Raw genomic sequence first — 15900 nt, 5'->3', positions numbered from 1 at the left:
GGTGAGCTCATCCAAGCCCAAAGAGTACTGATTTAAAAAGAAAAGAGCCTTTGGAAAGCTGAGCCCCGGTCATCCTAAATTTAGAGGGCAAAAAAGCAGGAGGGCCAGCAGAGGAGCTGCTATGTCTCAGGGAACTAGAGAAAAAAGGCATTTCAAGGAGGAAGTGGTTGTCTTTGTCAAATGCAACTGAGGGGCCCAGTAAGATAAAGACTGAGAATTTGGTAAGAGCAGGAAGGACAAAATCCTGACCAGAATGGATTAAAAAGAGAATGGGAAATGAGAAGGTAGAGTGAGTGTAGAGTATTTATTTAAGGGATGGTCTTGGTCTTAAGGGTTTTGGGGTTTTTTTTGTTGTTTTTAATTTAAGTTAATTTATATATAGTAAAATGCACCTGTCTTAAGTATATTTTGTTTTTAAATATAAGATACTGCATTTTATTTGTATGCTGGTAGAAATAATCCAGTTGGAAAGAGTGAGTTCATGATGGGAGAGAGAAGATAAGTGCAAGAGCAAGGCCTTATGTAGGCAAAAGAGGACAGAGGTAGCACGAGTGAAGGGGTTGGCTTAGATGCAGGGACTGTTTGTGTGCTATTTTAGTAGGGAGGGCAAAGCATAGGGCTGCAGAAGGCGGGAGGGTCATAGATTTGTTGGTAAGAAGATGGGAGAGTTCTCTAATTGCTTCCTAGTGAAATAAGAGGCTAGATTTTTAGAGTGAAGAGAGGGAAAAGGAGTGGGAATTGGAGTAAAGAAAACAAATAATCGGGAGAATGATAAAATGAATTGACTAGAGAAATGTAATAGGATTGCTGAAATTCTATTTGAGGTTATATATATTTGTATATTTTCATATAGAGAATGTGTATGTGTGTATTTTTTTTTTTAATTTATCTTTATTTAAAAAGACAGCTGTTCACATAGTTGTTATTATCCAGCTATGTTGCTACTCTGGTATAGGTACACAGTAGGCACAGAAACCCAGGTCTGAGGATTCTGCAGGGGAATCTGATGAAAGGAAGAGAGCAGGGCATGAGCATGGGTCTTGCCTTGGGAGATGATTATATAGTCTCTGACCAAAGATAGACATGAGGACATGAGGCTCTTGAGTGCTGGAAAGTAAAACAAGCAGGCCACTGAATTGGCCAATCTCATGGGGATGTAGGAATGAGCATCCTAAAGGGTGTTAATTGGAGAGTCAGGAGCTGGTGGTCAGAGAATGAGATTATTAAAGTTAAGATTTGGGGGCTGGATAGTAGTGTATGAAAATGATAAGAGTTTGCATCTGTTGGGGTAGGTGGCCAAAGTGGGGTGAGGATAGGATGGTTGGAAGTGAGGGAGAGAATCAGGGAAAGAGTTAAGAGTGCTGGGTGAATGTCTACGTGGTGGGAGCCCGTGGGAAGGCTGGCCCAGAGAGGGGCAGTGACCTTTGCCATGTTCCCTGGGTAATGGGAAGCATTGGAAGGATGTTGTCCGATAGCATGCATTGTAAAGGAGAAGTGGGTTTTGAGGGAAAGGGAGAAAAAGTGGTTGGGTAATACTTTTCTCTCAGGGTGGACAGGTTTTAGGTAGAACAAGAAAGGAAATGGAACATTCAGAGACCAGGATAAGGATATAGGATAGATACTGCTGTTGGCAGGAGTGAGCCCCAGGTTGGAATGGAAGGATTTGGGGGTTGGGGACTTCTCATCTTCACTTGAAGAAATTTTGCCTTCGAAAATTGTCATATATGTTACTTAGTTTATCTAAAGGAATTATAAAATGTAATGTAGTTTTTCAGGAACCAATTTGATCCTTAATTTACTTTACCACATGTGTGTTACAGGAATGGTTTGCAGTGTATGTGGAACTTAATCAACAAATTGCAGCACTCTTAAATGCTGGGGATGAGGAAGATCTTGTGGAACTGAAGTCACTGCAGCAACAACTTAGTGATGTTTGCTACCGACAGGCCAGTCAGCTGGAATTTAGGCAGAATCTCTTACAAGCAGCTCTTGAATTTCATGGTGTTGCCCAAGATGTAAGTGTCTACTCTGATTGCTTTTCTTTTCTTCAAATGATCTGAACACTTATACTTATCTGCACATAATTTTTGCAGGTTTGCATGTCTCCTAATTATTTTTCTGGAACAATAGAATAATTTGCTTGTGGAGAGATGATAAACGTCTTTTTTTTTTTTAATTTTCATTTTTAAGTCATTTTGCATGCACATAAACCTGTTTTGTCTAGTCTTCCAACCTAGTTGATATATTTATTTTGATTGTTTCTCTGTTTATGCTTTATAACTTAGATTGAAATGGAAGTTGCAGTACTTTTTTTTACATTCTGCTGACCTGGATATAAATCTTTGTCTTGGTGCATGCATCTATGTGTTCTGTCTTTCAGATAACATGTATTCTAATTATTCGTCCTTGTCTTTTAACAGCATAGTCTTTTTTCAAGTGTAATTGTGATAACCTCATTAGACATAAACCTCATTAATCATTAAACACTTTAGATGCTGATTACATCAGGGTTATCTCTTTGGTGTCCCTCTGCTTTAGTTGTCTCAGCAGTTGGATGGCTTATTAGGGATGTTGTGCGTAGATGTAGCACCAGCTGATGGAGCATCGATTCAGCAGACTTTAAAACTGCTTGAAGAGAAGCTGAAAAGTGTTGGTAAGCAGATTTTAAAAATGCTGAAACATAAGGTTCTTTTTTTAGAAATATCATTACTATCGTTAGACAAGTCAACTTATACTGAACTAATTAGAATTATTTATAGGGAACATAGGAAAAATTGGTATAAAATAGGTTTTATTCCCTTGAAGGGTGTAATACATGGTAAAATTTTTATTTTTCATTGATGGCCAGTCACCCTTCCTTCATTGGGCCTTTAGCCTTTCTTCTTTACCCAGCTATATCTACAGGTGCTATGTCTTGCATATCCTATGAACAGTTATTTGTAGTGCATGCATAAACTGTAATTAGCTGTGAAGTGTTCTGTGGTAAACCTTGTATGCCCCAAACTGTGTTTTATGCAATGATTTTTGTTGTTGCTATATCCTAACCTTGTGAATACATAGTCGGTTTGGTTCTGTGCATTTGTTTCTCCAAACTGGGAATATTGCCAAGGTTACCTACTCTCCCAAGGGGAGGATGGTCCCGTTTCACTTGACACCAAGGCCTTTTAACATTTTACTACAGTAGGAAGGAAATACAGTGAATTTCCCTAGGTCATGATGGAGAGAAGATAGTAGATGTGCGAATGGGAAGGGAGGGTTATATTGAGGGGGATAGGATGGCAAAGGGGAATGGAGGCAAGGAAGAAACCTGAGACAGAGATTTAGTTGAAAATGATGACATACCATTGAACCAGATTAATTAGTGAAAAGGATTTGAGGGAATGGGTTTGAAAAATCATGTTTGTATGGGCATTTTACTTGTTTGCAGTCTTTGTTACTTTAACACATGATAGGCATAATGCATATTTTGTATCTAATATGCCAATGCACTTCATTTCAAAGTGTCAGAAGCTTTCTGGAATCATATTTTTCCTTTAAAAAAGAAAAAAAAAAGAATTCCTCTATGCTTGTCTAGTTTGGAGTACTGTAAATCTACCCTAAATGTTGCTTCTTGTTTGGTATAAGCTGGACGATGCCTGTACTCAAAACATTCAGCATCCTTTTTTCACAGTGATCATACATTGCTTGAATGCTTTGAAGTCTTGTAACTCTTCTACATTTTTTTGAACAAAATGTTTGCTGTTTTCTCCTAAAAATTGGACTACGTAAAAGCAAAAAGGAAACAAATTGAAAAATCTTACTATAACCAAGATAGAAATTCTCACACTTACTTCCTGCTTTCAATTTTGAGAAATAATTGGAAATTCTCTTTATGGAGAATTTGGCATGAGAAGGAGCTCCAGTTTGAACCACTATTAAAAGGGGTTTATTGCTTGAAGTGTTCAGAGACCTCCACCCCAAGGTAGTTTAATGCACAAAGCTGTTCCACTTGGAATCCAAGTACAATTGAGAGGATTTACTTGAGGGAGGGAAAGTCCCTCTTTTGTTTAAGAGATTAAATCTAGGAACTTTTTTTTTAGATGTAGGATTACAAGGTTTGCGTGAAAAAGGTCAAGGACTTCTGGATCAGATCTCCAATCAGGCATCCTGGGCCTATGGAAAGGATGTCACCATTGAAAATAAAGAAAATGTGGATCACATACAAGGAGTGATGGAAGATATGCAGCTTAGGAAACAAAGGCAAAGTTTGACTATTAATGTTAATTTTTGCTAAAATAACATATTAAAATAACTGATATAATTTATATTTTCCATACAGAGTATAGGGTCTCACCTGTGATATAGTAGGCATGTGTTAGGTTTTGGTGAATGGAATTATTCTGTGTAATTGTACTAACAACAACAGTTTGTTCAATTAATGCTACCTTTTCCCTTTTTACCCACTGGTGAAATTTCACTTACACCCAAGTACTTCACATTCCATATCTTCACAGTAGCCTGTGACTCTTCTGTCCTTTAAGAAAACCCTTTTTGGAGGGGTGCCTAGGTGATGCAGTCGGTTAAGCATCTGACTTCGGCTCAGGTAATGATCTCAGGGCTTGTGAGTTCAAGCCCCACGTTGGGCTCTGTGCTGACAGCTCAGAGCCTGGAGCCTGCTTTGGATTCTGTGTCTGCCTCTCTCTGCCCCTCTCCTGCTTGTGCTCTGTCTCTGAAAAATGGATAAATGTTAACAATATTAAAAAAGAAAAGAAAACCCTTTTTGGAGAACTTGGCTCTTTTCCATTTTCATTTAGTTTAGAGATGCTCTTAAGTGTGTCATCTGCATTGATCAACTTCTTCGTTTGAACTGAGTCACAAATTGTCACACATCCATTGTACTCATTTGCTGTGAAAGAATAGACAATAGATTCTGGGTAAGAGGCTATTTAGTTTTCTTTGATATACAGCGAGGATATTTTTTTAATTTTTTTATTTATTTTATTTTATTATTTTTTTTTAATATATGAAGTTTATTGTCAAATTGGTTTCCATACAACACCCAGTGCTTATCCCAAAAGGTGCCCTCCTCAATACCCATCACCCACCCTCCCCTCCCTCCCACCCCCCATCAACCCTCAGTTTGTTCTCAGTTATACAGCGAGGAATTTAAAGGATTCTTTGAAAATTCAATTTGCAGTAGTAACTGGAGAGCATTACAAAGTAGAAGGTTAAATTAATATATGAAAGTATATACAGTGTAGCATGGTTGTATGAAATGTTGGCACACTTAGAAATTTTAACATCATCAGTAAAACCTCACAGAACACATCACTACATCACGCAGAAAATACACATTAGGCAGAAATTCCTTCTAGCCTAGTATCTGCAAACTTACCATTTCATTATTTATTCTAATCACAAAGTAACTCTGTTCTTACTAAAGCCAACTACCTCATGTTTTGCCCTTCCACTCTCATTCTCTACTCTGATCTCTGCCTCTCATTTAAAAAAAATTTTTTTCAACGTTTATTTATTTTTTGGGGGACAAAGAGAGACAGAGCATGAACGGGGGCGGGGCAGAGAGAGAGGGAGACACAGAATTGGAAACAGGCTCCAGGCTCTGAGCCATCAGTCCAGAGCCTGACGCGGGGCTCGAACTCACGGACCGGGAGATTGTGACCTGGCTGAAGTCGGATGCTTAACCGACTGCGCCACCCAGGCGCCCCTCTGCCTCTCATTTAAATCCTTAAATCTCTCCTATTAAGAAAAAAATTATACACATGCATATACTGTCCTCTTCAACCGCTTCATTGTCATCTAGCCCTAGAGTTCTCCTTGTTGAAAGCTTAGTCATTTGAAGGTCTAATCTGCACTCATGCTACTTTCTCACTGACTGTCATTTACTTTTTAGCCCTCCCCAGTCTGACTGCTACCCTCACCATTTCACTGAACTTCTTCTCATTGATGTCACCAGTGACTTTGTAATTGCCATATTGAATAAATGCCTGATCTGGCTCAAAATCCAGGGAATATTTTTGGTCTTAATGTAGCTTGATCACACTGAATAGCATTGGACACCACTGACTTACTTTCTTCTTGAAACACTCTGACAACTTTTCTTCTTTTGAAAACACCCTCATCCTGGCCCTCTGTCTTCTCAGTTTTCTTCGCTGATTTCTTGTTCTGTCACTAATTTCACTGCTTTCAGGGTTTGAGGCCAAATCCTCTTCTCATTCTGTGTGTTCTCCCTGGACAGTCTTACTACTTTAATGACTTTATGTGATTGTAACTAAGTATTTATGGTTCTGACCCCACCCCTGCCCTTGCTTTAGACCTGTAATCCCACTTGCCTACTTAGTATCTCCAGGTATTTTCCCCCATACATTCCTCAGACCTAGTATGTTCAGATAATGTACTCTTCTCTTTTAATTTTCCAGGTAAAGTTACCATCAGCTACCAAATTTAGGATTTATCCTAAAATCCATACTCTTCCTCATCTCTTATAGCCTAGTTAAATGTCTTAAGTTCTACTTTCTCTGAATCCTGAATGTTTTCTACTTAAGATCTTCTCTCTTATCTGCCTCTGGCCTTGTTCTTCTCTAGTCTGTTGTACGTGACAGTAAATCTTTGTAAAGTGCATATCTAATCATAAAACCCCACTCAGTGACTTCCTTTTTTCTCTCACATGAAGTTCTGTCTCCTTGAAATAGTGTGGGAGACCCTTCATAATTAAATCCTGTATAATCTTATTTCCTGCAACTTTCTCATATAAACACAGTTGTTTTTACTTTACTGAATGCACTGTCCTGTTTCATGAATCTGTGACTTAGAATACTTCTTTCTTCATTTTCTGGCTGATGGACTCCTGCTTATTCTTCATGACTCAGGGATACTTATTTTTGGAAGGCTTTTTTTTTAGATTTCTAAGGCATGTTTGGTCACTTGTTCCTCCCTCTCCCATAGAACTCTTTACGTAGCTCCACAGTAGCACTTACCATATTGTTTCTTTAGAAGTCTACTTCCCCAAATGCGACCAACTTAATAGTTTAGACCATGTCTTACATTTTCCAGGCACATTATCCAAGACCCGAAAGCGTGTATTAAGTATATCTGTGATAGCGTTTTCATCATTACAGTGCCTTACATTGTCGTTTAGCTTCAGATTTTAAACAATTCTTACCATAATCACTTCCTTTTAGTCCCTTGTAGAGTTTCCTTTAACTAAGGTCATTTTAGTAATATGGGCTTTCATAAAAGAGGTCCTTATAAAAAATAGCCTTGTGACCATGGTTTCTGTATTGTTATTCAGCTTGCTGGAGAACATTGACTGTAGCAGAGCCCAGTGCCTCCTGGGTAACTGGTTATTGGTGTTTGGCATTGTAGTGAATTTGAATTCTCCCTTCTGTCTAAATTAACATAGAATTGCATGGGTATGAAAGGAATGGATCAGAGCTGAGTTAGGTCAAGTCACCTTGAAAGCTTAATCTGTATATTAGATAGGGCAAACCACACTAAAATTTAAAAATACTTAGGGCACCTGGGTGGCTCAGTCCGTTAAGCATCCGACTTCGGCTCAGATAATGATCTTGCGGTTTGTGAGTTTGAGCCCCACATCGGGCCCTGTGCTGAGAGCTCAGAGCCTGGAGCCTGCTTCAGATTTCTACATTTCCCTCTCTCTCTCTGCCCCTCCACCATGCAAGCTCTCTCTTTCTCTCAAAAATAAATATTAAAATAAATAAGTAAATAAAATGTAAAAATACTCTGAATTGTATTTCTCTACACCCAGAGATCAATAGAGCTTTATTTCTTCTTTGGAAAACAGATGGGAGTGTTTTTTGTTTTGTTTTGTTTTTTATTTAGAATTAGATAGTGCTTTGGGTAATATAATGAAAAATGTTAACATTTTTGTCTTATTTCATTGGAGCATCATCTTCAAAATTAGTATTTGAGAAGGTTTACACATTTTTGAAGTTTTTAAATTTATTTTGTGGGAGGTGGGGGAGAGAGAGAGAGATCATGAGTCAGGGAGGGTCAGAGAGAGAGAGGGAGAGAGAGAATCCCAAGCAGGTTCTACGCTGTCAGTGCAGAGTCCGATGTAGGGCTCAAACTCACAAGCCATGAGACCATGTATGACCTGAGCAGAAATCAAGAATCAGACCCTCAACCGACTGAGCCACCCAGGCACCCTGACAAACTTTAAATCTTATCTTTGAGGCTTGTTTAATGCTAACTGGCAGTGGAGATTTCTTTGGATTTTAGTATACCACTATGTTTGTGCTTTGCTTCAGTATTTTGCAGAATCCATTCTATCCTCGAGAGTGTGTGATTAGGTATCGTTCAGGTGTCTTGAGGGTTTTGAAGTATTTTGATGTAACATAGATATCCTTAAAATTCTTACAAATCAGTACAGAATAGTTGAAGTCTCCATGGTGTGGAAGATTAAGTATTTTAATATACTATAAAATATGTGTGCCAGATGGTGATGTTATAATAGTTATTAACGAAACTGAAATGATGTCTTAAATTTATGTTTGGGTTTATTAGATGTGAAGACATGGTAGATGTGCGAAGGTTAAAGATGCTTCAGATGGTGCAGTTGTTTAAATGTGAAGAAGATGCTGCCCAGGTAAAGATCAATCAGGCACATGATGTAGTTGTCTTCTCTTAAAATATTGATTTCACCTATTAAAAGAGTGTATTTTTCATGGTCCAAGAAAGTAAATGCATTAAGTCAAGTTCTAGCTTATCTTGTAAAATAATAAAGTGGTTTTTTTTTCTTTTCAGTTACCGTACTGGTCTTATTTGGCTTATCTTCTCAATGAAATTCTCCATTTAGCTAGAAATTGGGATTATTTATTATTATTACTGTTGACTTTCTTGTGAGTTATTACATGCCAGGATTAAGGCTGGTGTAGCACGTTGCTTTTTAACCTGCAAGAGGGTTTTTTTCAACTAGATAAACAATGTTATCTCTATGTAGATAGCATCACAGAACATGTAAGATCTATATTACATAAACTCATCATCTTCTAATAATACAAATCATAGGATATTGATTTTATTTTTTGTTTTTTAAATGTTTATTTATCTATTTATTTATTTATTTTTGAGAAAGAGAGCAAGAGGGAGAGAGAGAATCCCAAGCAGGCTCTGTGTTGTCAGATGCAAAACCTGATGTGGGACTTGATCTTATGACCTGTGAGATCATGATCTGAGCTGAAATCAAAAGCTGGATACTTAATTTACTGAGCCACCTAGGCACCCCCACATGATACTAAAAGAATGCTTCTCTTGGGGCACCTGGTTGGCTCAGTTGGTTGAGCATCCAACTTCAGCTCAGGTCATGATCTCATGGTTCATGACTTCAAGCCCTACAGTTGGGCTCACTGTTGTCAACACAGAGCCTGCTTTGGATCTTCTGTCCCCCTGTTTCCACGCCCCACCCCCCGTGCCCCCTCTTGTGCTTTCTCAAAAATAAACACTTTTTTAAAAAATAAAAGAGTGCTTCTTTTTAATACATCTTGTTAGATTTTACAGATTTTGACGGGGAGGAGAGGTCATTAATTCATGTAGCTTGGCATTGAATGAAATGAGCTATTAAGAAGTTAGGTTATAACTAGTGGGTTAATTAATCACATGGTAGTAATTTTTCTTTTTATAAATATGTTTTGATATAATAAGAGTTATGAATCGAGCTTCACTGTTCTTTATTTTTATTTAGGCAGTAGAATGGCTAAGTGAACTTCTGGATGCCCTGCTTAAGACCCACATCAGATTGGGTGATGATGCTCAGGAAACAAAAGTTTTACTGGAAAAGCATAGAAAATTTGTTGATGTTGCACAGGTGCAGAACTGGTTATCTTCCTTTTCTACAAGCTCAGTGTTTGAATAGCTTTCTGCATGATTATAATGTAACTTAACCCTCCAAGTCCAAGAAGGTTAGTCATGTTATTTCAGAAATATCACAGAACTAAGAAAAGTGTCAGCTGGTACATCAAAACTAGCCTGCATAAACTTGAGAGGGTTTATGTTCTCCTGAATACAGGTTCTGTATATGCTCCCTCTGATTTATATGTTATATGAATGCTGTTATATACTGTGTCATTATATATACTGTGTTATATACTATGCCATTTTTAGGCAATCCAACTGCTCACTCACTAAAGTTAATAAGAAATATGTGTTAATATCAGTAAAGTAGAAGTCCCAGTTTTTCGTCTCCTCAGTATTAGTATAACAACACAAACTCTGTGTGTGTGTGTGTGTGTGTGTGTGTGTGTGTGTGTGTGTGTGTGTGAGAGAGAGAGAGAGAGAGAGAGAGAGAGAGAGAGAGAGAGAGAAGTATCTTAATTTATTTTCCCTAATAATTGAGCTCTCAGTGAACAGTTGTCGTTTCCTGTGTGGGATATAAAGTGCCCTATAAAGCGTCCATTTTCACCCACTTGTTGGTTAGTGAATGAGCAGACATTCTTTTTGGCCAGTGGAATCAAGTAGACTGAGATGGGGAAAACAGAGTAAGAGAATAAAACCTAACAAGGAAGAAACTTACTAAAAAGTATTGCTTTCCTATCTTTTATTATGCATGCAGTTAATTTATAGTATTAAGTGCCAGTGGAGTCATTCCGCATTGATTTCTGGTAGTGTTACTCATTTGCAACCACAGTCCTCCTGTACACTTTTCCATCTCTCTTTTCAGAATTCTTTTATTGTAATTTCATGTATACTTTTTTTTTGTTTGTTTTTAGAGCACTTACGACTATGGAAGACAGTTGCTACAGGCTACAGTTGTGTTGTGCCAATCTCTGCGCTGCACGTCTCGATCATCTGGGGACACACTTCCTCGACTGAACAGAGTATGGAAACAGTTTACGATAGCGTCTGAGGAGAGAGTACATAGGCTGGAGATGGCTATTGCCTTTCACTCAAATGCCGAAAAGGTTTGCTTTTTTAAAAAATGTAGTCTCAGTAGTATTTATTGCCTGTCTTTAAATATATTACTTTTAATATTATAATTCTGTAGTTAGCTTGGTTTTTTTTCTTATTGCAACTCCTATTAATCCTATGTTTAAAGTTTGTTTAGATGTAATGTATTCTTAGAGAGTTCAGATGAAATCCTCTTAGTAATCCATACTAGTGCTGGCATACTGTGCTTGGAGAAATCCAAAACCATCCAGGAGTCCTCTCTCAACAGTGCTTCTCTTCTCTCCAGACCTGGCGCCCAGAATGCGCTCTCTATATTTAGGGTGGCACGACTCCCATCTCTTTCGTTACGCAAGGAAAGGAAACTTTGCCTCTGCATCTACTACTAATTGTCATAACATTTTTAAAAGAGCACTTAGTAATTTTATAATGTTTACACTAGAGACTACCCAACTCAAAGAGAGTAAGGATAAAAATAAAACTTTTTTTCATGTGTTATATTTAAAGATTCATTCTGGAATTTATTATTTAATGAATTCATTAGTCCCAGAAACCACAAATGAAATGTGTAGTGTTATTTGGGCAGATTTTCAGCAGAGCCCTTTTCGGAACTCTGCACAGAGAAAATTTATAGCACCCAACCAACCCTTACATTTCTCCTCTGAGGAGGAGCTTCGTTATGTAGTTAACTTTGTTGTGATCTCGCACATTGAAAGTTTATGTGTGGGGGATGTTCAATATAATGAAATATGAGAAACCTAAATGTAAGTGTGATAGTCTAGTCTATAAAATAGAAGAGATATTATCAGGAATTAGATAGTTTCTGTCTTGTTATGCAGTACATCTGTTGGGAAGTGTTCATAGTTAACTCTCCCTGAGCTGGTCACTGAACTCCACAGGTCAGTATTTTGGTTTAAAATAGGCCTAATGATGATAAATGTGAAAGTATACATAAAATGGCTTAATTTGTTTATCTACTGATTGTTTTAATGAAAAGTTTTTATTGAAGTATATTAACATAGAAAAGTACACAGATCATAAATGTTCAGTGAATTTGTTGAATTCAGTCTGTTCGATGAATTTTGACGAAGAGAACACGACTGTGTGATCAGCTCATTATTCAAACAACAGAACATTACCAGTACCCCAGAAGCTCTCCCACCCTCTTTTAGTCACATTGCTCCTTCTGTCCCTCCCTCCTATCTAAGAGGCCCAATTCCTAACACTACTGATAGCTTTTTTAAAAAATTAATTAATTAATTAATTAATTAATTGCAATTCAAGTTAGTTAACATACAGTGTAGTATTGGTTTCAGGAGTAGAACCCAGTGATTCATCTCTTACGTATAAAACTCAGTGCTTATCCCAACAAGTGACCTCCTTAATACCCATTGCCCATTTAGCCCTTCCCCCCACCCTCAATTTGGGAAAGAGGGAGTGGAGAGCAGGTAAGACAAGTCTTCCAGGAAAGGCCTCTCTGAGGAGATCACATTTAATCAGAGACCTTGAAATGATATGAAGGGGTAATTCAGGCAAAAGGAAGTTCATCAACCCTTAGTTCTGTATTTATGAGTCTTTTATGGTTTGCTTTTCTCTCTGTTTTTATCTTATTTTTCCTTCCCTTCCCCTACATTCATCTGTGTGTTTCTTAAGTTCTACATATGATACTGTTTTTAAAATGTATCTGTGAGGCCACTCTGGAATACAGTATGAAGATTCTTCAAAAAGTTAAAAAATAGAACTACCCCTATGATCCAGCAATTGTACAACTAGCTATTTACCTGGAGAATTTAAAAACACTTATCCAAAGGGATACGTACACCCTGATACTTAAAGCAGCGTTATCTACAATAGCCAAACTATGGAAGTAGTCCAAGCGTCCATCCATAGATGAACGGATAAAGAAGGCATGGTATATCTACACAATGGAATATTACTCAGCCATAAAAAAGAACGAAATCTTGCCATTTGTAACCACATGGATGGAGTTAGAGAGTTTAATGCTAAGCGAAATAAGAGAAAGACAGATACCATATGATTTCATTCATATGTGGAATTTAGGAAACAAAATAATGAGGAAAGGGGGAAAAAAAGGAGAGAGAGGCAAACCAAGAAACAGACTCTTAACTATAGAGAACAAACTGAAGGTAGGTAGGGGATTAAACAGGTGATGGGGATTAAGGAATGCACTTGTGATGAGCACAGGGTATTATATGGAAGGGTTGAATCACTATATTGTACACCTGAAACTAATGTTACAGTGTATGTTAACTAATTCGAATTTAAATAAACACTTTAAAAAATAAAATGTTTCTGCAAGGACATTTTAAGGTCTAGACTTCTCTTAAGAGGTCCTATAAGAATGTAAATTGTTGAGAGTTTTTTGCATAGAACGTTACTGTTCTTTTCCTTCTGTTACCTGGCCTTTTTTTCTTATCATGCCTGTAATCTCAATTTTAAGTTATTTACTGTTCAAACCTTTGTAAAGCTTTTTGTTATCAGATGGTATTTTCTTCTTGACTGTGTTTTATTTTATACCAATATGCATAAATATAACTCTAAGTAACTTACATAGTATAATGACTGAGAAGATACTTAAATTGAATCTAGAACTTCTTATAAGGTTCTTTATGAGTAATGCTGAAGTGAACAGATTGGATTAAGTAAAATACAATGCAAAAAAAGTTGCAAAAATAAATACTTCTCATTTCCCCCATATTTTATGTTTATTTTTCTTATAATCTAGTGTGCATCTTAGTCTTACAGCACATCTCAGTTTGGACTAGCTGCTTTTCAAGTGTCACAAGACACATGTGGCTGGTTGCTACTATGTTGATCAGTGTGGGTCAGTACCTTTAGACTTAGCTATTATAAATTACAGCATTTTCTTTCTTCCTTTCTTCCTTCCTCTCCTCCCCTTTCCTCACCTTTCTAAATTTAAATGGTAATAGTTAAGGAAAAAGTAATATTTTATCAAGGACTACAGAACTTTCTATATGTGAATTATAGTTTTAACAGTTTACATCAGGTAAGTCAGCAGATCAATTTTTAAAATAACTGTAGTGTCTGTCTAGGTCATCCCATCAGTTCTGTGTTTGTATACTTGAGTATACGTGGTTTTGCATTTATATTTTGTTTCATTTTTGTAAAGTTTTTTTTTTTAAGTTTATTTATTTATTTTGAGAAGAGGGCAAGGGAGGGACAGAGAAAGGGAGAGAGAATCCCAAGCAGGCCCTGTGCTGTTAGTGCAGAGCCTGACATAGGGCTCAATATCATGAACTGTGAGATCATGACCTGAACCAAAATTAAGAGTCGGATGCTTAACCGATTGAGCCACCCAGGCTCCCCTCTTTCATTTTTTAAGTCTGTAAGCTGTTTGAGATCAAAATCTATATCTCAGTCCCATCCCAAGCTGCTAAATAAACATTTAGTACAATAAATACTTAATGAATGAAGGAATACTTTGTAAGTGCAGTTTGAACTTACTTTCCAAATAGTAGTTTAGTATTATTTTTTCTTGGAAATCACTGTAGACCTTTTGTATTCTCATTATATATTATTAGTAAGGATTATGTATTTCATTTTGTTAGGATTTTTTGAGCCAGTTTCACCAGTAATCAATCTTGTATAAGGGTGTGTACATGAAGATGCTAAGAACAAAACAAAAATACCTTCAATCTACTGAATTTACATGAGCTTGATTGCCTTTCTATATTTCTTGATTGATGACACCATTTTATTTGTTGCAGATTTTGCAAGACTGTCCAGAAGAACCCGAGGCTATTAATGATGAGGAGCAGTTTGATGAAATTGAAGCGGTTGGGAAATCCCTTTTGGATAGATTAACTGTTCCTGTAGTTTATCCTGATGGGTATGGTACATGTTCTTATAATCTTGTCTTTTTATTGGTGAGGTCTTAAAGTGAAATCATCAAGAGAGGAAAATCTGTTTCTTATAAGTTAGCTTTGGTTCACATCTTCAGTTTCTACAATAAATTAGTTTGTAATGAAAAGAAATGCAAACTCAACTGTTAGCAAAAGTGGATTTGGTACTTGCTATCAAATGTGCTTCTTGACAGCTTGTTGTAGAAGAAAGATCACTGATGAGGTTGATACTCCTGGGTTCTAGCCTTGGCTGTGATGATAGGGAGTAGGGTGACTTTGGGCTTCATCCAGGGAAGGGAAGGGGAGTGGAGGGGTGTAATGTATAGTGAGCTTATAATTTATCAAACACTAAGTTAAGCACTTCATTTCACTATTTTTGACCAAACAGTGCTAGACCAGTGTGATTATTCCTGATTTACAGATGTAGAAACTGAAGCTCAGAAAGATTAAGTGAGGTGCTCAGGATTTCACAGCTTATAAGTGGAATTGGAATACACTGTCAGGTCTGTGTGGCTTCAAACCCATTCTCTTTCCAATATGCTGTACGGATTCGTAATTTCTTCATTTGTAAAACGATGGGGTCCTGATTCCCACATTCCTTTTACATTTCAAAAGATGATAGTAAAAGTAAGAAGTAATCTCATGCAAATAAATGGGCCAGTAAATGAATCTGAAGGAGCTTCATCCCTGAGGATCTTAGACCTTCTCAGTGAAAATAGTTTAGAAGTAATCCAGAGGATATTTAATTCAAATGACAGAGAAGCGAAGTCACTGGATACATCTATCTTACATTGTAGAATAGCATACTGGATAGGATTGTGGCCTCTGGAATCAGATTTCTTAGGTTTAAATCTCAACTCTACCACTTAGTAGCTGTAACACCTTGGGCAAGCCACTCAACCTTTCTGTGCCTCAATCCTGTCATCTAAAAAGTAGGGATATAAAATAGGGATATATTATTCATACCTCCTCAGGTTACAGGGGCAGGGGAATTATGTGAGCTGAATGTATATAAATTACTTGAATCTGATACATAGTAAGTGCCACTACTGTGTCATGAACTTCATGTGATTATTTGGAATTTATTTGGGGAAGATACGATTTTATTCCCTTGAAA

General features: G+C 37.1%; 1 protein-coding gene across 7 annotated transcripts in view; it reads left to right on the top strand.

Annotated features, from left to right (window-relative positions):
- The window catches only part of SESTD1 (SEC14 and spectrin domain containing 1), a 157817-nt gene that overhangs the window by 133116 nt on the left and 8801 nt on the right, over positions 1 to 15900 (top strand). For 6 of the 7 annotated variants that reach the window (XM_023259511.2, XM_045034077.1, XM_023259512.2 and 3 more), the window contains 7 exons: positions 1821 to 2015; positions 2539 to 2653; positions 4080 to 4239; positions 8524 to 8605; positions 9701 to 9823; positions 10725 to 10916; positions 14649 to 14770. In XM_023259511.2, coding sequence (XP_023115279.2) covers positions 1821 to 2015; positions 2539 to 2653; positions 4080 to 4239; positions 8524 to 8605; positions 9701 to 9823; positions 10725 to 10916; positions 14649 to 14770 — 989 coding nt within the window. Of the gene's footprint in view, positions 1 to 1820; positions 2016 to 2538; positions 2654 to 4079; positions 4240 to 8523; positions 8606 to 9700; positions 9918 to 10724; positions 10917 to 14648; positions 14771 to 15900 lie in introns of those variants that run through there. The other variant, XM_023259513.2, reaches the window with a different exon arrangement.

Source organism: Felis catus, chromosome C1 (genome assembly GCF_018350175.1).
Source record: "Felis catus isolate Fca126 chromosome C1, F.catus_Fca126_mat1.0, whole genome shotgun sequence".
NCBI lineage: Eukaryota > Metazoa > Chordata > Mammalia > Carnivora > Felidae > Felis > Felis catus.
The sequence above is the reverse complement of the archived record's forward strand: the minus strand, read 5'-3'. Positions and strand labels throughout refer to the sequence as shown.